General features: G+C 39.6%; 1 protein-coding gene across 2 annotated transcripts in view; it reads right to left on the reverse strand.

The window, feature by feature from the left end:
• The window catches only part of LOC145775219 (TBC1 domain family member 2B-like), a 23,292-nt gene extending 3,741 nt beyond the window's left edge, over nucleotides 1-19,551 (reverse strand). Inside the window, exons 1-13 of one of the 2 annotated variants that reach the window (XM_082586471.1) lie at nucleotides 19,444-19,473; nucleotides 17,899-17,979; nucleotides 13,436-13,565; nucleotides 5,485-5,681; nucleotides 4,667-4,874; nucleotides 4,061-4,237; nucleotides 3,540-3,656; nucleotides 2,748-2,884; nucleotides 2,196-2,247; nucleotides 1,634-1,769; nucleotides 1,374-1,437; nucleotides 740-865; nucleotides 329-439 (exon numbers count right to left, since the gene is read on the reverse strand). In XM_082586471.1, coding sequence (XP_082442597.1) covers nucleotides 329-439; nucleotides 740-865; nucleotides 1,374-1,437; nucleotides 1,634-1,769; nucleotides 2,196-2,247; nucleotides 2,748-2,884; nucleotides 3,540-3,656; nucleotides 4,061-4,237; nucleotides 4,667-4,874; nucleotides 5,485-5,681; nucleotides 13,436-13,565; nucleotides 17,899-17,943 — 1,500 coding nt within the window. In that variant the 5' untranslated portion in view covers nucleotides 17,944-17,979; nucleotides 19,444-19,473. Of the gene's footprint in view, nucleotides 1-328; nucleotides 440-739; nucleotides 866-1,373; nucleotides 1,438-1,633; nucleotides 1,770-2,195; nucleotides 2,248-2,747; nucleotides 2,885-3,539; nucleotides 3,657-4,060; nucleotides 4,238-4,666; nucleotides 4,875-5,484; nucleotides 5,682-13,435; nucleotides 13,566-17,898; nucleotides 17,980-19,443 lie in introns of both variants that reach the window. The other variant, XM_082586470.1, reaches the window with a different exon arrangement.
• Between the last annotated feature and the right edge of the window lie 1,744 nt (nucleotides 19,552-21,295).

The raw sequence follows: 21,295 nt of genomic DNA on the forward strand, positions 1-21,295 counted from the left end.
TCACTAAAATCCTCCCTGAGATAAGATCAAATCCGCATTTGACATCATCACAAAACTGGCAAATTAATAATCCCGGAACTGCTCAATATTTGATTAACGAAATTGTAAGATTCATTGGACGTCGGAATCTTTTGGAGAGGCTTTGACAGCGACAGAGCGAAGTGCAGCTCAGTGGTCACAACGGTGAACACAGCGGACGATTGAAGATCGCTCACGTGACCTTGAACAACCGTGATGTCACAGTAGTTGCTGGGTGGCTTTCCAGGTTGGTCCACCTGGCAGGGGGTCAGGGGTGGTCGGGGCGATTACCTTCACATCAAGGACTCACCTTATCTTGCAAGGCTTGCATCTTCTTGGCATCGACTTGTCGCAAGCTGGCAAGCTCCAAGATCTCATTGTTAAGAAACTTGTTCTGGAGCATGAATCCCTCGGCTTTGTCCTGAGAAAAACAAAGATGCACTTTTAAGTTACAAGAGGACATCCACTGTGGTTCATGCAACAGGGGGAAACACAGAACCACGACAAAGCGACGTTGAATTGAGACAAACTTTCTCGGGGTCACAATCGTTCCCAGGTTTTCACCAACATTTCCTAATCATGACTAAATTACTAGACTAAATGACTAAATTACTAATAATAGAAAATAATAAAGTAGAAAATTTCCTCCATGTCGCTGTAGATTCTCAACAATGGTCGCCTCTGACAAGATGACACCACCCACAAGGATCGGCCCACTTACCTTCAACTTGTCAACATCTTCCTCATTACTTGATGGAGTTAGGATGACGAACTCCTCATTCTTCTCGGCTCTCAGTGCGTCATGGCTTCCCTCCAGATCCTTGTACGAAGTCTCCAACTCGCTCATCTGAAAATAGAAAGTGTGATGCAACAAGCTGGCCATTGTTCGTCCTCCATCGTCATACGACGTCGTAACATGAGAGTCACCCCACGAAGATGATTGTCAGACCAAGTTTCAGAAAATTAAGCGACCACAGTTCAAACCTCGGGTAGGGTGGCAGTTGAGTGATGCAAGGCGTGGGACGCAGTGGCACACGGTGACTGTTTTTGGTGTGTCCGCATTTTTAAATAGTTTCAAACACATGTTTGATTTGTACAGTGGCTCTTCATATCACATCAGTTTATTCTGATAGGATCTTAACAAATATTGAGTGACCTGCAAACTTAGTGTGTGACTTAGTTTACGTTTGTGTTTAAAACCTGCTGAAAAAATGTGAACACCCAAAACAATGGTCGCCGTATGCCACTGGTAGGACGCCCTCCAGCGGAATGGGAAACTTTGCAACAAACCTGCGACCGTTCACTGCCATTGACATTTCATTGAAAGCACGTTAAATAACGTTTATCCAACCAACCTGGTTGCTGAGACGCACAAGGAGCTGATCTTTAACCCGAAGAGTCTCCATCATCATTTCCATCCTGCACACACGATGGATCAGTGAGATGAGGAAGAGCATTATCGCTCTTCATGTTACAATAAAACAAATCGAAAACATCAAAGGAACAAACTCATCACTCTTCATGGAGGTAGCGATCAAAGAAAGCAAACGTCTCGTCATCAACTGCATATGTTGCTGACGAGTTCACAAGTAGCAAAATATTACAGAGAACTGACTTCTCTTCCAGCTCCTCTTCTCTCTTCCTCGCATCCTCTCTCTCCTCATCCGCTCTTTCCTTGTCCAACTTCAGGCTGATGACTTCCGATCTCAGCTTATAGTCGCTTTGAGCGTAGGAATGTTGCTCTTGAACACCTGGATTCAAATAAAAGTCTCTTGAATGTTCCTGATGGACCCACATCCTTAAATGACATGGAGTCGGATGGTTTGTTGGGTCTCAGCTAAACCAGTGTTGAGGCAGCGGGGGGTGTGCAATGGAGAGGTTGACACCACACCACCCTTGAACACCACACCATTGCATAGGAATCACCGAGTGTACGAGAACCAGGAGGATGTTGGGATGCAACGCGACAAGATTTCCATGTAGCATCGCAAAGATGTCGCATCCACCAGGTGGCAACCTTGAACCAGGGTTTAAATCTGGAAGTGATGGGTTCGCATTCGTGCCACAAGATGACTGCGGCACAATCTCCACATCTGAGAGGCACAAGTTGTCACAATGCAATCCTAGCAAAGTAATTTGATGAATTTACAACCATCCAACCTTCAACCAATCCTTACCTTTCAACCCCTCGTACTTTCCCAGTTCCAACTTCAACACTTCTATCGCCTCCTAGTGGCCACAAATAAATCAAAAGTTGTTAGAATCACAAAGTAACGAGCTTAACGGCACAGAACATGCATCTCGTCTCTGGTCCTATGTCTGCAGGCATACTGAGATGTTGACACCTAATGGCCATGACTTGCCAGAGTTGTGGAGTCGGGAAAAAAATACGACTTCGATTTCTAACGAAATTCAGGGTTACCAAATTTATGAGAGTTACCGGATTTTTTTTAATTTTTGTATTTTTTCATTTTTTTAAATTTAAGTGATGTTAGGATGTTAGCATTAATGTACAGTCGAAAACGTTTGCGTGTTACTTTGCATGATGATAAATGCCAATCGCCATGCTGCTGCTTGGTTGGCTGATGGTTTATCATCAACGTATTTTAATCAACCATTCCAACGTACGCACGTCGTCAAACGGGAGAGTTTGAAGTGATGCCTGGCATAGTTTATGGTTACTTGAATAATAATTTTACAACGTGATCATTTACAGACTTGCGGCAAACCTCTTTTGTTTGCAGCTTTGTTTTCATGAGTTCAATTTCCTCTCGTTGTTGGTGGACCTGCTCCTTTAGACCTGCTATGAACGCAGAGTGGTTCACCTCTTTCCCACTCGATGGAATGTTTTCGACTGATGATGACTCTAAATACAACATTGCCTGCTGATGATGACTGTCTATTACGTGTTAATCATAGTCATCATACAGTCATCGATTGTTAACTCTTCACAAGTCAGGCACTTTGTCCCCACAAAGTGAGATGCAGGATTCAATGTTGAGAAACATCATAAAAATATCAGTTTGAGATGACAAAATAGAGTTAAAATAATGCGAACATACCATGGTCCGTTTGAGTTGGATTACCTAACAAATGCACCTTTCAACACCATGCACCAATATAGCAGAGAGCTGCAATTTATACTCGTGTTGTGACAAGCTTTGAAATCTTGGTGGGGCAGGTTTGAACGACTCCTTGAATGTTGGGAGTGCTGACGCTGGCACAACCTTCACTCATTCATCCAACACCCACCAGCAGCGCTAAAGGACGCGGAACAATGCGAGGGGTGCTGGCATGAGTGGTAGCAACACCAACTCTCTGCTGCTGACTCTCTATGCTGAAGCTGGTTTTTTTTATTTCGGCCATTTTTAGTCATTTTTGGTCATATATAGTCAATTGGCTATATGTTTTTTCGGACATTTTGACCGAATTGACTATATTTTTTTCGGACATTTTGCTAAAAAATTGGTCAATGACCGATAAATGACCGAAAAAAAAAAAACAGGGCTGAAGGTACAAACCTGAAATGGACTTTTGTTGAAGCTTCGCGTCCGCGTTTTCCTCTGACGTCCGACGGGCAGAGTTTGAAGTTCGTAGCCGCTGGGCTTGCTGCTTGATCCCCTTGATTGCGGCCTCACCTGGGGGGACAATGGGGGGTTAGGAAATATAATCTATAACCCATTCAAATGTAACAACATATGTAAAAACCTGTTTGCCAAATGTTTGCCACTCAATCGATAACTCGCCTGATGCTTATTGTGTCAAACCAAAGACAGGTTAGAACAAGTAGTCAACATAAATAGCAGCCTATCCAGCAGTGCATTCATTCGCTTGATTTGTTTCCTGCCATGCTATTAATATACCTTTTATCTAAATATACAAAGAAGAAACTATTAAAATAAACCACCGCCGCTCAATTGTTAGTCATAATCGCAGAGCCATTATCTTTATCACCAACAAGCAGCATGCAGATCAGCCAATTGTGTGAAGGGCTCAGCACAATGCTGGGCGTACGGTGCGCGTGCTTGTGCAATGTACATACCTGCGTTTGAAACTGCAGTGAAATTGCCAAGACTTTGAATTCTGCTGCTGAGGGTTGATAACCCGGATGTGGATACCATGGTCGATGAACGCTGCTTCTGGGCCGCCTTGTCCCCAACTGAGTCAGGGGGGTCATCGATACGGGGGAGAATGTTCAAATCCAGCCCCCCATCACTTCCTAAAAATTTGAAGCAGATTGTGGTTGTGCTGGATCATAAAGGTTTGAAAACAAGGTCAAGCTACAAAATTGTCTCTCGATGTTCTCTCAAGAATGAAGTGAAATCATATAAAAAAATATTAGTGGACAGACACAGTCGCATTTATACACAAGTGTCGCATGTGGAACCAGCAGAGACATTCACCAATGTCAAACCAGTCACACAGAGTTGATGCGTCGCACCACACGCAACCACCATGACAGGCACTACTGGTTAGGCGATGCGGAGAATTGAGGATGAGGGTAGGGAACTGGAACATCCATCAACTTGTTCTTGTTGAGGTGTCTATCTTTCGTTCTGTTGTCAAGAATCAAACACTGTACCAATGTACTTCAAAGTTTAAGTAAACGTCATTGTACCCCGCAGTGCAACTATATGTAGGATCTTACTTGGTGAAGGTGGTTTCCGCTCCCTACACACATCCACCAGGCCAGGGTTGATGTTTGTGGTGTTGGGAACCCAGAACAGACTCTGACCAAGTAGGGTCCCATGCCACTCGGCCGAGGGGGTGTCGTCTTCATTCTGCTGGAGATTGAAAATACGACGCTCTGATTGGAGCTCCTGAAGCCACCAGAGCAGGGTCTTTCTGTCGCAAGCCTATGGACAACAAGCTTTAACAGATTCTTTGTAACATCAAAGTAGCTGCACTGCACCATGCACTCGATAAAATAAACTTTTCTAGAAATAACACCTGTAACGCTTGCGCCAATTGAAAGGCAGCCTACCAAGCTTGCACCTGAGTGACTAAACGTCATAAAGATGTTAGATAAAATTCAACAGGTTGGATTTTCAAAAAATCTACGAAAAGGGCTTTCTCCAAAAAAGGCTGTCTTCACATCGGGATTTCTCCGAATTAGATTTTCCGAAACGGGCAATTCCGTATTGAAATGGAGTACCCCAAACCTAATAGGGAACTAGCCGAAAAAGACTGCAGCCGAAAAGGGAACTAGCCGAATCGGACTAGCCAAATAGTAGCAGACCCGTAGTAAGTAGTATAGCACATGACTAGGAGACTGTGCTTCGAAAGCTAGTGCAAACTGCTATTACCACAGCAAACTCGCAGCATCAGGCTAAAACATGTCATAAGTATCTATATTGTGAAGTAAGCAATGGTCATACTGCTAAAAGCGAAACTTAATTTATTGTATGTATTAATTATAATATATTATACAAGTAGTTTTACCAACATTCAAAGAAACCAAACTACCTGCAGAATGTGAGTAACATTGTTATCAGTGATAGAAAATATGTTTTCCCTCAGATTCTCCGCTGTAAAATTGAAGGAAGCTCTCCGAAGCTCGATATCGCCGAGTGGATTATTGTTCCCAACATCAGAGTCTGGGTGGCGATAGTAGGACAACACACAGCGATTGGGGTCGTACGAAAACCACCGAGTTTTTGAAGCTAAAAGTCAAAAATTTAAGAAACTTCAAGATTATTATTTAAACATTGAAAATTAAAACACTTTTAAAATGTGACATTTTGTCCACTGTTCAGGGTTTCAAGTCAATACTTCTTTTCTTAGTATCAAGGAGTATGATATTCCAGTTCATTCATTGCTTGACGGCACTGACGTGTTATTGCTTTGAGTTGCATTGTAATTTACGTTGTTGCTGATTGCTTCGTTGTTGATTGCTTTGTTACGTTGCCTTAAGTTCCTTTGTCGTTTTTACTGGTGTTTATTTTCAGTCTCAATTCAGTTTGCAGTTTATGTCGTCAGAACAACCTAGTTGCATTTTAGCGTAATAAACTTCTTAATAGAGGAATTGTAGATGGTTTCACTACATTTTATTACGCTAATAAAGTATGGATCTAAAAGACTTGCGCCCTAGACTCTTAGCTGCGGACCCGCAAAGTAAAGACGCTAAACGACAATGGGTGCATTGGTACAAGTCTTTTACAATTTATCTAGAAAAGCTCGGAGAAGTTTCAGCTGAAGACAAGTTGAATTTGCTTATAAATCATATAGACGCTTCAATATATGAACTGGTGTGTGAGACAACAAATTATGATGAAGCTATCGAACAACTGAAGCGCCTTTTTGAAAAGGTTTCTAACCCCATGTTTTCTCGATTTGTTTTAAAAACTAGGAAGCAGAAGCCAGATGAATCACTAGACGAGTACATGCAGACCTTAAAGCGATTGAGCCTCTCCTGTGACTTTCGGGCCGTATCGGCAGTTGCGCATAAAGAGGAAGCTATACGTGACTCGTTTATCGCTGGGATTTCGTCAAATCACATTAAACAACGCTTGCTAGAGGACAAAAATGCTTCGCTACAACAAACTTTTGATAAAGCTCGATCCTTAGATGATGCCCAAACGTTTTGCAATCGTGTCGAAATGACTGCGAGCCAGACTCCGTCTTCACTTGATTGTGGCGCAACAGCTTTTGAAACACGTCCTACCTTTAAAATTGAAGATTCTTCAGATAAGGAAGAAAGCTCAGATGTTAGCGCCGCGTTGGTTGAAAAGTGTAACTATTGCGGAAATAGGCGACATAGTAGAAGATATTGCCCTGCTCGTGAAGTTATTTGTTTCAAATGTTCTAAAAAAGGTCATTTCTCAAAAGTTTGTCGTCTTTCCAGGGTAAATCGAAAACCTATTTATTCATCTGCTTCTACTCCACGAGATGTCATTATGAATATGACAACCGAATCTTTCGACACCCACGCAAAGGTCAACGTCCCTGTTACAGTTAACGGAGTTCAAGCCAATGCTCTCATCGACACTGGCTCTACCCTTTGTCACATGAGCGACCGTTTAAGAAAGCGTCTAAAACTAAATCTTGAAGAAAGTGAATGCCGCATTGGTTTAGCCGTGAAAGGATGTTCATCGCAAAGTTTAGGAATCTGTAACGTAAAAGTCGCGCTTTTTGGACAAGAGTATGATAATGTAGGAGTCACTGTTTTGAAAAATTTGCTCACCGACCTAATTATCGGACAAACTTTTATGAAACAGCACAAAAGCGTGAACATTCAATTTGGAGGGCCTATGCCAACGTTACAGATCGGAGCATTAGAAGCTATTAAAACGTCTACTTCAATACAGCTTTTCAAACACTTAAGGAAGGAGTGCCATCCGATTGCTACAAAGCCTAGAAAGTATTCTCAAGCCGATAGAAGTTTTATCTCTTCAGAGGTGCAGCGACTTTATAAGGAAGGTTTAATTGAGCCGAGTCGTTCGCCATGGCGAGCACAACCTCTTGTGGTCACTCAAGAAAATCACAAAAAGCGTATGGTCATCGATTTTAGCCAAACCATAAACAAATTCACTTGTTTGGACGCGTATCCTTTACCTCTTATGTCAGGCGTAGTGAACAATGTTGCTAGGAACAGCATCTATACAACGCTAGATTTAAAAAGTGCGTACCACCAGGTAGAAGTTCCTCTGCAAGATCGAAATTACACTGCTTTCGAAGCCGATGGAAGCTTGTGGCAATGGAAGAGAACGCCGTTTGGTCTAACGAATGCAGTACCTGGTTTTCAACGGATAATGGACAACATTATCAAAGACTACGAGTGCAAAGGTACGTACGCTTATCTTGACAATATTACCATTTGCGGGAAAACCCAAGAAGAGCACGATCAAAATTTATCAAAATTTCTTGCAGTAGCTCGAGAATGCAATCTAACTTTCAATGAAGCAAAAAGTACTTATTCGGCAGATACAATCGACTTGCTTGGATATAGAATCTCTAAAGGTACTTTAAGTCCTAACCCCGAAAGAGTGGAATCTTTACTAAAAATCCCGCCTCCAAAAAGTAGTAAACAACAGCAGAGGATTGTCGGTTTATTTGCGTATTATGCGCAATGGATTTCGCGTTATTCTGACAAGATTCAGCCTCTAATTCGAAACACTACCTTTCCTCTGAATGATGCAGCCCTCAACTCTTTCGCGACGTTGAAAGCTGAATTGGCTCAAGTTACGCTTGGGGTGATAGATGAAGAAATTTCATTTACAGTAGAAACTGACGCATCTGACATTGCCATTTCAGCCACTTTAAATCAGAACGGGCGACCCGTTGCTTTTTTTTCCAGGACACTCAACAAAAGTGAAAAAGTTCACTCAAGCATAGAGAAAGAAGCGACGGCAATTATCGAAGCCATTCGAAAATGGAGTCATTTTCTAGCGGGACGCCGATTCAAACTTGTCACAGATCAAAAATCGGTGGCATTCATGTACAATAGCAACAACCATGGCAAGGTAAAAAACGCAAAAATTTTGAGATGGCGACTGGAACTATCACAGTACGATTATGAAATTGTTTATCGAGCAGGGAAGTATAATACTGCTTCCGACACTTTATCTAGAGTGTATTGTGCAACTATGATGGACAATTCGTTGTATGAAATTCATGCGGCCTTATGCCACCCCGGAGTAACTCGCATGCATCATTATGTTAAAACAAAGAATTTGCCTTATTCTATTGATGACATCCGTAAAATGACATCCGCTTGTGAAATTTGTGCTGAGTTGAAACCTAAGTTCTACAAGCCAATTGAAATTCCATTGATAAAAGCTACGCAACCTATGGAGCGCTTAAGCATCGATTTCAAAGGACCTTTACCTTCTGCTACGAATAACAAATACATTCTGACTGTAGTAGATGAGTACTCTCGATTTCCTTTCGCCTTTCCTTGTAGTAAAGTAGACACTGAAACTGTAATCTCGTGCATGTCTAGTCTTTTTGCAATGTTTGGTAAATGTGGTTATGTGCATTCGGATAGAGGTGCATCGTTTATGTCTAAGGATTTTGTGTCTTACATGTACAGTTTGCGTATTCCTACCAGCAGAACCTCTATATACAATCCACGGGCTAATGGCCAATGCGAAAGATACAACGACGTAATTTGGACTTCTGTAAAACTTGCTTTGAAAACTCGAGATCTTCCTATTTCTAAATGGGAGTGTGTTCTACCTGATGTTTTACATTCTATGCGCTCTTTATTATGTACTGCAACAAACGTGACGCCACACGAGCGATTTTTTAATTTTCAGCGTCGTTCAAGTCTAGGTCTTTCCATACCTACTTGGGTTAAATGTCCTCAAAAGGTTTTATTGAGACGACACGTTCGTGCTAGCAAGTATGAACCGCTTGTCGAAGAAGTGGAAATGACTCATGCAACTCCGAACTACGCGCACGTTCGTTTCGCGAACGGACGCGAAACCACAGTGTCAATTCGTGACATCGCTCCAACTGCTCGTGGTGGCCTTGACGAGTCGACTCTTAGTTTGCCGGATCCCGGGAGTCCAAACGAAGGGATAAACAATCCATCTGTGGAATTTCCCGAACAAATAACAACTAATAATGAGTCTGTCAATGAAGATGCACCTGCCCCGTCATCGGAAACTCATATACCGACTGATTCCAGCGAGCGCCCCATGCCCCGGCGCTCATCTTGTTCAAGGCGACCGCCAAACAGATTTGTAAATTAATTAAATGTATTTAATGTATTAGCGCCTTTAATTTTTGTTGATCCCTATTGATAATCTATGGAAGGGGTGAATGACGTGTTATTGCTTTGAGTTGCATTGTAATTTACGTTGTTGCTGATTGCTTCGTTGTTGATTGCTTTGTTACGTTGCCTTAAGTTCCTTTGTCGTTTTTACTGGTGTTTATTTTCAGTCTCAATTCAGTTTGCAGTTTATGTCGTCAGAACAACCTAGTTGCATTTTAGCGTAATAAACTTCTTAATAGAGGAATTGTAGATGGTTTCACTACAGGCACATGTAGAATTGTAGATGCAGAAGCTCTTTGGCATCAGCAACCCTATTCAGATGAACTCTGCACTGGGATAAATATCTTCAGGGCCCAATAGGTTTAAGGTCTGTGTTGCATTTCAAGATTTATTGAGTTAGTTTTCTGGAGGTACAATGGTACATGGAAGGTCATCCGAGAGAGAACTCCATATGATCTGGCCTCACCCCATATCCATTTATTGAATGACAAGGCCAAAGAATTGCTACTTCCTTGCAGCATTTGCATGTCATCTGAGTTATGTTATTGCTCTGAAGGTGGATGGGCAGAAAAAGCGTCGGATCTTAGTTTCAGTGTACTGCACTTGAATTCATATCATTGTCATAAAGCTTGATTGATTATTTTACAAATGAATGTGCAGTTGTGCATGTGCAAATTATATCCACTCATTAGCCTACTTACATTAACATAAAATGGATAATATCTATTGGATATAAGAATGTGTGTTACTTTGTTGTTGACGTATGTAGGCTACTATCGGAATGGCCCGTTTCGGCGAGTCCGATTCGACGAGTCCGATTCGACTAGTCCGATTCGGCGAGTTCCCTATTCGGCGAAAGCCTTTTTCGGCGAGTGCCCTATTCGGCGAGTTTTTGAAATTTTTAAAAGGAAATTATCGGGTACCGTAGCCTAATTACAATTGCCGTTTTTACATAGTTTTAACATCGCTAAACGTTGAAATCGTGCAGAAAGGAATAAAAATAAAATGTTTGAACTATTAAATTAAAATTCGTCATGTCGGTTCAGTTGTTTTTATTTTTGACCATCATATCAAAAACAATGCACGTCGACATAGCAAAGGTGTAGAAAAAGGTAGAAGCGACAAAACGCGAACGTTAAAACGTGCTTGTGACCGAAGTAAGTTATTGAGTTGAAAGAAATTTGGCACGGTCGCAACACCTTCAGAAAAATTTAAGATATGAAGGGAAAATAAAACAAAGAAAATGTTACAAAAAAAATCATGCTTATGTGTATAAGTTAGTACTTTTGAATAGTTAAAATGATTAGTTTGGATCAACAAATGAGAACCCATTGTAGTAACAGAATGAAAAGGCTAACCAAATGTGTGGCCTATCGTTTTAACGTCGCTAAACGTTGAAATCGTGTAGAAAAGAGAACTTTGCTGACTAGGATACGTTGAAACTGAAAAACATTCACAGAAGCCCTACGATACGTTGCATTTTTAAGATAATGTATTCAGACGTTGAATCAATGTACAAATGAAATGTTATGCTAAATGGGTTCTTGGAACAATTCGAAGGGCTTCTGTGAATGTTTCTCAGCTTCAACGTATCCTAGTCAGCAAAGTTCTCTTTTCTACACGATTTCAACATTTAGCGACGTTAAAACGATGTAAAAACGGAATTTTTTGCTGGTTGGGATAACTGGGCTACGGTACCCGATAATTTCTTTTAAATCCAAGCTGTAGGCCACACATTTGTTGATCCAAACTAATCATTTTAACTATTCAAAAGTGCTAACTTACAGACATAAACATGATTTATTTTATTTTTTTTTTGTAACATTTTCTTTGTTTTATTTTCCCTTCATATCTTAAATTTTTCTGAAGGTGTTGCGACCGTGCCAAATTTCTTTCCATAGGCGCCGACTTTTCAAAAAACCTTGGGGGGCGAGAAAGGTGATAACGTCATAACCATAGCGCTATTTACTCAATTAAAATAGTCTTTGATTAAGCTTAGTGTCGTGTTTATATTAACAAATAGGTCGCAAACCGAATTTATTAGAAGCGCTGCTTGAAAGGATTAGTTTTACGCACGCAGTACGCCTAGTCGTAAAAATTTTGATATTGTTAGCTCATAATTGGAACTGTTGGAAAACAAGCCGATTCATTTCCTTTTCGTGCGAGTGAACAACAACGATCAAGACAGTGAAGTTATCGAAATAAAACGCAAAAAATCATGATCTCAAGCAGAGTGAAAACCCGGTATCAGTTTTATTAACCTCGTTTCGCTAATTACTTACTTTCAAAGCGTTGACAACGGCGAAGTGTTTTCTCTTCTGTTTTTTATCGAAAGTCTTTATAGTCTTTTATTGAATACAGTAGGCTATACTCGAGTAAAGGTCGAGATGTTCGCAAGTGATTTTCACCTCAAAAAGACAAGTTCAACTAACACGGGACAAGCTGTTGTCTCCAGCTCAGCAATTTTCAAAATGAACGCACTAAAAATCATTGTCGACGTAGATTACGGATTGTGAAATCGCGTCGGCTTAAGTGAAAGTTTTGAATACGTTTATTTGCAGTGATTCAAACTTAATTTTCAAATTCAATGATTTCTTGTCAATTCTAAACTTTATGCACTTGTTGAGCAATATGCAAAGCTCACGAGACAAAACAGAAAGAGGAGATCATTTTTTTATTTTTGCGTGTAGGATATAATCGTTCTTATTATTACGTAACATTCCATGATCGTTAAAGTCGATGTCAAACCTTAGCGGTCGCATAAAACAATGATGTCAGGTTAGCTAGGTGATAATAGCGGTGAGAGACGTCGTTAATGCAGGCAATATCTGCGACCAAGACCATTAAACACCTTTTCTTTTTTCGGTTTTCAATTTAATTCTCATACATTGCAAAAACAATGCGTTCTGTTGAATCACAATTGATCTCACAGCGGGAAGACCTCGTTGAAAATAGCGCGTCTAATTTAGCTGGTTTACTTAATATTGCAGTGAATAGTTACGTGACTATTCCAGCAGTACTCTACCATCTACTTTGAAATTTCCATACCGTATGAGATAGCCATGCGATCAGCTGCTGTTTTGCGGGCAAGAGCAACGTAGGCTTTTCTTGCTTTCGGCATTTAAGTCCGTTTAAATTATCTAAATCTCCTTCGCGAAGTGTTTTATATTTGAAACACCACTTGTCATCACCATTTTTGTTGCCCCTCAACCATAAATTTACGGGGGGCGCCGCCCCCCCCTGAAGTCGGCGCGTATGTTTCTTTCAACTCAATAACTTACTTCGGTCACAAGCACGTTTTAACGTTCGCGTTTTGTCGCTTCTATCTTTTTTACACCTTTGCTATGTTGACGTGTATTGTTTTTCATATGATGGTCAGAAATAAAAACAACTGAACTGACATGACGAATTTTAATTTAATAGTTCAAACATTTTATTTTTATTCCTTTCTGCACAATTTCAACGTTTAGCGACGTTAAAACTATGTAAAAACGGCAATTATAATTAGGCTACGGTACCCGATAATTTCCTTTCAAAAATTTCAAAAACTCGCCGAATAGGGCACTCGCCGAAAAAGGCTCTCGCCGAATAGGGAACTCGCCGAATCGGACTAGTCGAATCGGACTCGCCGAATCGGACTCGCCGAATAGTAGCAGACCCGGCTACTATAGTGTATGTTATTACAAAACTTGCACTCACTGCGTATGAACCCAGTATTAGATAACTTCGCCAGGTATCCACACAACTTTACTTTAGGTTTTGCAGCTTCATCAACAGTGACTTTAACAAGGGGAATATTTAAGCTTGCAGATTTTGTTGTCTCTGAAATCTGTACAAAAGGTAAGCCACAGTTAGCAAACTGGTATTCTAAATACATCCACAAAACAAAGATTGCAATAAAAAATGTGAAAACTTAAATAATAATTTATCTACTGTAAGGTAAAAAATGTTCACAAAAATCGATCTATTTTGTAACAGAAATAAAGATAGGACGTCTTACACAACAAGCCATACGCGCCGACTTCCGGGGGTGCCGCCACCCGTAAACTTATGGTTGAGTGGCAACAAAAATGGTTATTACAATTTACAAGTGGTGTTTCAAAGATAAAACACTTCGCGAAAAAGATTTAGATCAAATTTAAACGGACTTAAAGAATGCTGAAAGCGAAAAATAGCCTTCGTTGCTCTTGCCCGCAAAACAGCAGCTGATCACATGGCTTTCTCATACGGTATGGAAATTTCAAAGTAGACGAGAGTAACTTACGTTGCTGGAATAGTTACGTAACTATTCACAGCAATATTAAGTAAACCAGCTAAATTAGACGTGCAATTTTCAACGAGGTTTACTCGCTGAGAGATCAATTATGATTCAACAGAACGCATTGTTTTGTTCGCAATGTGTGAGAATTAATTCAAAAACTGTTAAAAGAAAAGGTGTTAATGGTCTTGGTCGCAGATATTGCTTGCATTAACGACGTCTCTTACCACTATTATCACCTAGCTAACCTGACATTATTGTTTTATGCGGCCGCTAAGGTTTGACATCGACTTCAACGATCATGCAATGTTACGTAATAAGGATTATATTCTATACGCAAAAATAAAAAAATCGATGGTCTTAAAACAGCTCTTTCCGCTGTTTTGTCTCGTGAGCTTTGCATATTGCTCAACAAGTGCATAAAGTTTAGAATTGACAAAAAATCATTAAATTTGAAAATTAAGTTCGAATCACCGCAAATAAACGTATTGAAAACTTTTATTTCGGCCGGATCCATTTCAAACTCCGTAATCTACGTCGCCAATGATTTTGCGGCAGTAAAAATGCGTTTATTTTGAAAACTGCCGAGCTGGAGACAACAGCTTGTCCCGTGTAGAAGTTGAACCTGTCTTTTTGAGGTGAAAATCACTTGCGAACATCTCGACCTATACTCGAGTTCAAGTATACGGTATTCGATCATCATCATAAAAGACTATAAAGGGTTAAAGACTTTTGATAAAAAACAGAAAAGAAAACACTTCATCGTTGTTAGCGCTTTGAAGGTAAGTAATTAGCAAAACGAGCAAAACGAGGTTAATAAAACTGATAACGGGTTTCCACTCTGCTTAAAATCTTGATTTTTAGCGTTTTATTTCGATAACTTCGCTGTCTTGATCATTGTTATTTATTCGAAAGAAAAGGAAATGAATCGGCTTGTTTTCCAACTGTTCCAATTATGAGCTAACAATATCAAAAATTTTACAACTAGGGGTGCTGCATGCGTAAAACTAATCGTTTTAAGCAGCGGTTCTAATAAATTCGGTTTGCGACCTAGGTGTCAATATAAACAAGTCACTAAGCTTAATCAAAGACCATTTTAATTGAGTAAAATAGCGTTATGGTTATGACGTCATCACCTTTCTCGCCCCCCAAGGTTTTTTGAAAAGTCGGAGCCTATGCAACAAGCTACTACCTTTGTAATTCCTACAATAAACACACTCCTACCTACCTATCTATGCAATTTATCAACAACTATTTAAAACTTTGTAATGACTATTTATATTTCTAAAAAAGTTCAGTATTATCACAATGCATTGTGGGAGGATGAATGTGAATGAAACAACATGGGATGTGACCATGCAATAAGCCTTCAGAACTGAAAGCTGAATTCAATTGCAGAGTAACATGCACTTGGGTCCTATATTTGCCTGAAATGTTTTTTCAAATATTTTTATTCAATTGTTTTAAGTGTTTTTTTCTTCTTTATCAAAAGGTTTGATGTGAGAAACACTTATATACATTTTATCAAGCAAAATGTAAACACCATCTACTAGTTCAAATAGGCTATTAAATGGAAATCTCTGCTGTATATGTATTATAATTTCAATAGTTTCAATTGGCAGCTACTTTATCAGTAACAGTCAAATTGCAAGATGAAAAATAGCACACAACAATGAAACAATTGAACACTAAAACACTTGAAGAAATATTTTATGCTGGCGTAGAACCCAAATACACTGTTACCTGCAATCGATTACAACCTTCAGTTCTGAAGGCTTGTGCATGGTGTGTAGGCCATCTATAGCAGTAGGCTGGCCCCTTTTTGGGTGATTTTGGAAATTGATTAGGCCTGGGTGTTTAATTTTTGTTTTGACCCAAAAAATGAGATTCCCAACATTTTTTTGAAGTTGAACCATGTTTAGACCCTGCCCCGGGCCCCGGTCCGTCTCGCCAGTTAACGAAATTTAAAACAGCCGTAACTTTTACAATATTCATGTTAACCAGGTCATGCAAGTACTCATTTTCATTGGTTTTTTATGGAGAACAAGTATGTACAGGTTTTTGATAGGTTTGGCTTAATTTTGGAAGTTTTGTTTTTTAGTGTACAAGTAATACGTTGGCATATCGGTGCAGGTATTGCATAGTACAGTCTACATGTTGTGCTACTTCCAGTTTGTCCTTGAATAGTACAGGTTTATCACATGCTTGTATTTCACAATCACTTTTTTTAATGAAATTTTACTGTGTATTCTCAAGCACTAAGATGTAGCAAGAAGTACAACAACAAGGTTTGTAACTTGGGTGGTGCATGAATACCACAGATTATTGCAACCATGCAATTTTCACTGCAATGGAAGACCAACAAACGGTACACAATAACAACTATACACTGAATGGCACTTGAAAATACACATTACATTATAGTAGCCATACAGTTGGGTTGCATGTAAAAGCACACATCATGACAACCATAATCTGGTATCAATGAACCCTTGTTATTCTCGCAATGCAGCCTTTCTGGTTACACGGTAGTGTGGACCATTTCACTTCTTGCTTCTGCCAGAAAGCTTGCATAGTGCTTCTCCAACTTGTCGGCCTTTGCCAGTGATGCGGCTTGTTGACTCTGTAGTTAGCTTAACTGCTCGCTCAACTGACTATGTATGATTAGGGTAATTGAACTGAACTGGGAAGTTAATACACTGCTTGATGTCACAGTTTTGCAGGAGTGGCGGCTCATGCATTTGCGGGTCTGCTACAATTCGGTGAGTCCGATATGGTGAGTCTGATTCAGTGAGTTTCTAACCTCCAACCCCTAATCCTAACCCCAAACCCCTAACCCTAAAACGGCAATGATGATTAGGCTACGGTACACGATAATTTAAAAAAAAAATTGAAAAATCCCCTGTTAAGGGATCGGACTCACCGAATCGGACTCACCGAAACGGGCCATTCCGGTATTTGCTGGTATCCTTCGGTTTGTTTTTTGTCAGGTATGTTGGTGCAGCTCTTCCATCACATGCCATTGTTATCATTTTGATATAACATGTGGCATCAAAATTTAATTTCGGAAGGTAGAATTCTCGAAGTTTACCTTGTGATTTGGTTCGTCGGATTTTTAGAATGATCTTCACAGCTTCTGAACGAATAGCTTTATTGTCATCCCCCAGCATTCCAAGTAGAAGGTTTTCAGGGTGAGCAAAGTAGCAGTTATTCTGAACACAAGTTTGCACAACATTGAGATCACCACCATCTAAAAGTAAATCTCTCTGAGTTGCTATTTCTTGGTATAAAAGTAAGGAACCTTATTGAATTGATCTTCTATGTTTTATGTTGATGTGCAGTTTTCAGTATACACCAACAATATATGTTGCCAGCTTTTTCACAGTGAGGATAGGATGGAGATTCAGGTGTAATGGAAACATACATCCTGAGCAAGCGAGATGCTAAAGTTAACCATCGTGCATGTGATACCGGACCAATTTCTTTTGTCTCCGTGCTTTTTCCTTCTGACCACAAACTTTCTTTCTCGTTACCACTGCTTGGTAACCAATGTCTTGGTTATAAGCAGTTAAAATTTTGGCTACCTGCTCTTCACCAACATTGATCTGCGCTGCAACAACAGCTGTCTTTTGCAGTGATTGTGTGAAGTATGAAGAGCTAGAAGCTGACTGGTGTTCCTTCCTCATTTTTTCTAGTTCTTGCATTTCGGCTATTATTCTGGTCTTACTTTTTGTTACTGGAATGGATGCAGCTGTGTAGATTTTACAAATGCAGTCATAAACTTCATTGTAGAGCACAGTTTGTCCTACATCATTTGTGTACTTAATATTTTGCAGATACAGATAATGCCTCAAGACAGCTAGCTTAAGCGGAAGCATTGACTGACTCATGGGTTGGTACGTACCAATATCAAGCGGATCTTTTGCAATTTTTCTTCTTTTTCTCTCATCCATATTAAAAATTTGACAAACCGTACAATACTATGCTGAAATCAAGAGAATAAATACAGTAAACACAAAGGCAGTTGCTTCAGACATTGCTATGCAAAATGAGGCTAATAAGCGTAATAACAATAATTTTTCAAATAATTACAAAAAACAAGATTTCTAAATCATGCCATATGTATCAAAAACCTTCAGATTTCTCCATGAAAAACCAATGAAAATGAGTACTTACATGACATTATTAACATGAATATTGTAAAAGTTACGGCTGTTTTAAATTTCGTCAACTGGCGAGACGGACCGGGGCAGGGTCTAGACATGGTTCAAATCCAAAAAAATTTTGGGAATCTCATTTTTTTGGGTCAAAACAAAAATTTAACACCCAGGCCTAATCAATTTCCAAAATCACCCAACAAGGGGCCAGCTTACTATAACAGTGGTTCCCAACCTGGGATCCGCGGACTCCTTGGGGGTCCGTGAGAAAGCATTCGGGGGTCCGTGATTACCTTGATGACTTTTGAAAAAAAAAAAACGAAAAGCGATGTTTTTACTTTCATTTATCTCTTTGAATGCAAATGTATCAAGCTCAAGCCCGTGAGAATAAACTGTACCGGTATGCATTAAAATAATTCTATGCAGCTGCCTACAGTTTGTAGCCTACATTGACCTTAAACTACATCTACCACAACGCATGTCGATTACCTCATAGTGGCGGGAATGATACCACAGCTTGCAGTTGGAGACTAGCTGTAGCCTACTGGTAGGTCAGTAGATATGTAGGCTACCGGTAAGCATATAGGTGAGTGCTTCGTTGGATCTTGATAGAGCTCTTGTTACAAAAACTAAACATCGAAATCGCCTGGACGTTGAAGATAACATGCGTGTTGCATTGTCAAAAACTCAACCACAGTTTTGGCATGGCACTTTGGGTCACCTTAATATTCAAATACTGCTGACACTTCTTGGACAATTCATTCATTTTCTTATTTGAGCAACTGTTTAACCTGATATTTTCCGCAGGAGTCATGGCGGCAATGCAATATGACACAGTACCATACAGTAGTTGAGTAGCATAATTATTACAATAGTCAATAGGCCTAGTATGTTTCTCGGCAGCCGATTTGTAGCAAGAATTGACAGCGATAGACACCGTGTTTCGCCCATGGTGTCTATCGCTGTCAATTCTTGCTACAAATCGGCTGCCGAGAAACATATTGTTGATTGGATGGTCTGAATGGCTAGCGTAGAAGCTACACTGTTATGGTTACCGAATCACAACTGCTCGCTGTACTAGTGAGTGCTCAGCCTTGTGCTGATAGCCGGGAAGAACGCCCCTTTCTTCACAATGTCAATAGTATGTTAATTGAGTTTTAGGAAAAATTTAGGTAGGGGTCCGCAAAATTAATAATTTGTCTAAAGGGGTCCGTGATCATCCAACAAAAAGGTTGGGAACCACAGATCTATAGACTATTTGTAGGCAACAGTTATGACACAAATTGCTTTACCTGGGTTGTGTTCGGTGAGATTTTGAGGGATTCCTCAGCCACTTGTTGGGCCCCCTCATTGATGTCGATAAGTAATCCAGTTGGGCATTCCATCATTAATGCATTAGAATAATTGACTAAACCTAACTTCTTGCATGGCTGGAAAACAACAATTGATAAACACAACTTACAGATTTCTAAAAAAACAGCAAGGAGAACCCGTGTAAAATTGCTCTCAACAAATCAATAAACATCATCAAATGAAAACTTTTGGGGCTCAAGTTGTCAACCTCTTAGTGGCGAGTCCTAGTAATCAGTACTTCCACTTTTGACAATTCATAAATCCTCTTCAGTTTCCTTTTTTGTCCTGAAAAATCCCTTTTTTCTCAGGCGGAAATCCTTCAAAATTTCCTTGATAGACGAGGTTATTTTTGAGGCAGTGGCTATTTGACCGGCTCCGGTCTTTGAATCTGAAACACTATTTGACCGGTCATGACGTCACTACATAAGCACTTTTTTCTTTTTCTCTTTCAAAGCAAAATACGTGAAGCGCCGAAATAAGTTCTAAATTCAACACGTTTTCTTCAACTCAGTCTGTGGCGCGTAGGTTACGTCTCCGACTGCCATTCTAGAGGGGATGAGTTCGATACTATCCGGAAGCATTCTTTTTTTTTCATTTTTTTTTATCTAAATTTTGACCCGAAGCGCATTTTTGTGGTCAATTTTTAATTTGAGTAGCCTACAGCCCATTTTTTTATGTCTTTTCAAATGTGAGTAATAAAGTTAGAGTTTTTTTAATTTGCTGGAATTTGAGAATTTCTCTTGGTAATTTTCCGATCGTCATAAGTGACCGTGTTTGCCGAACAACCAATTACATTTTTGCTCAATACTTCTTTAAAAAATGGTTTTACCTTTACCATTTTTTTTAAAAGGTCACTTATGGTCGTTCGGCAAACACGATTTGAAAAGATATAAAAAAAGGCAGTGGCTATTTGACCGGCTCCGGTCTTTGAATCTGAAACACTATTTGACAAGTCATGACGTCATTACATAAGTACTTTTTTCTTTTTCTCTTTCAAAGCAAAAAACGTGAAGCGCCGATATAAAGTTCTAAATTCAACGCGTTTTCTTCGACTCAGTCCGTGGCGCATACGTTGCGTCTCGGGTTGCCATTCTAGAGGGGATGAGTTCGATACTATCCGGAAGCATTGACTTTTTTTTCATTTTTTTTTATCTAAACTTTGAACCGAAGCGCATTTTTGTGGTCAATTTTTAATTTGAGTAGCCTACAGCCCATTTTTTTATGTCTTTTCAAATGTGAGTAATAAAGTTAGAGTTTTTTTAATTTGCTGGAATTTGAGAATTTCTCTGGGTAATTTTCCAATCGTCATAAGTGACCGTGTTTGCTGAACGACCTTACATTTTTGCTCTCAAGTTAGTTATATTTTTTAAAGAAGTATTGTATAGGCTATAACTAACTTGAGAGCAAAAATGTAATTTTCTTTTAAAAAAAATGGACGATTAGAAAATTGGACCACTTATCACAATCGGAAAATTACCAAGAGAAATTCTCAAATTCCAGCAAATTAAAAAAACTCTAACTTTATTTCTCACATTTGAAATGACATAAAAAAATGGGCTGTAGGCTACTCAAATTAAAAATTGATCACAAAAATGCGCTTCTGTTCAAAGTTTAAATAAAAACAAAAAAAAATGAAAAAAAAGTCAATGCTTCCAGATAGTATCGAACTCATCCCCTCTAGAATGGCAACCCGAGACGCAACGTATGTGCCACGGACTGAGTTGAAGAGAACGTGTTGAATTTAAAAGTTTATATCGGCGCTTCACGTCTTTTGCTTTGAAAGAGAAAAAG

This window comes from Aplidium turbinatum, chromosome 8, assembly GCF_918807975.1.
Source record: "Aplidium turbinatum chromosome 8, kaAplTurb1.1, whole genome shotgun sequence".
Taxonomy (NCBI): domain Eukaryota; kingdom Metazoa; phylum Chordata; class Ascidiacea; order Aplousobranchia; family Polyclinidae; genus Aplidium; species Aplidium turbinatum.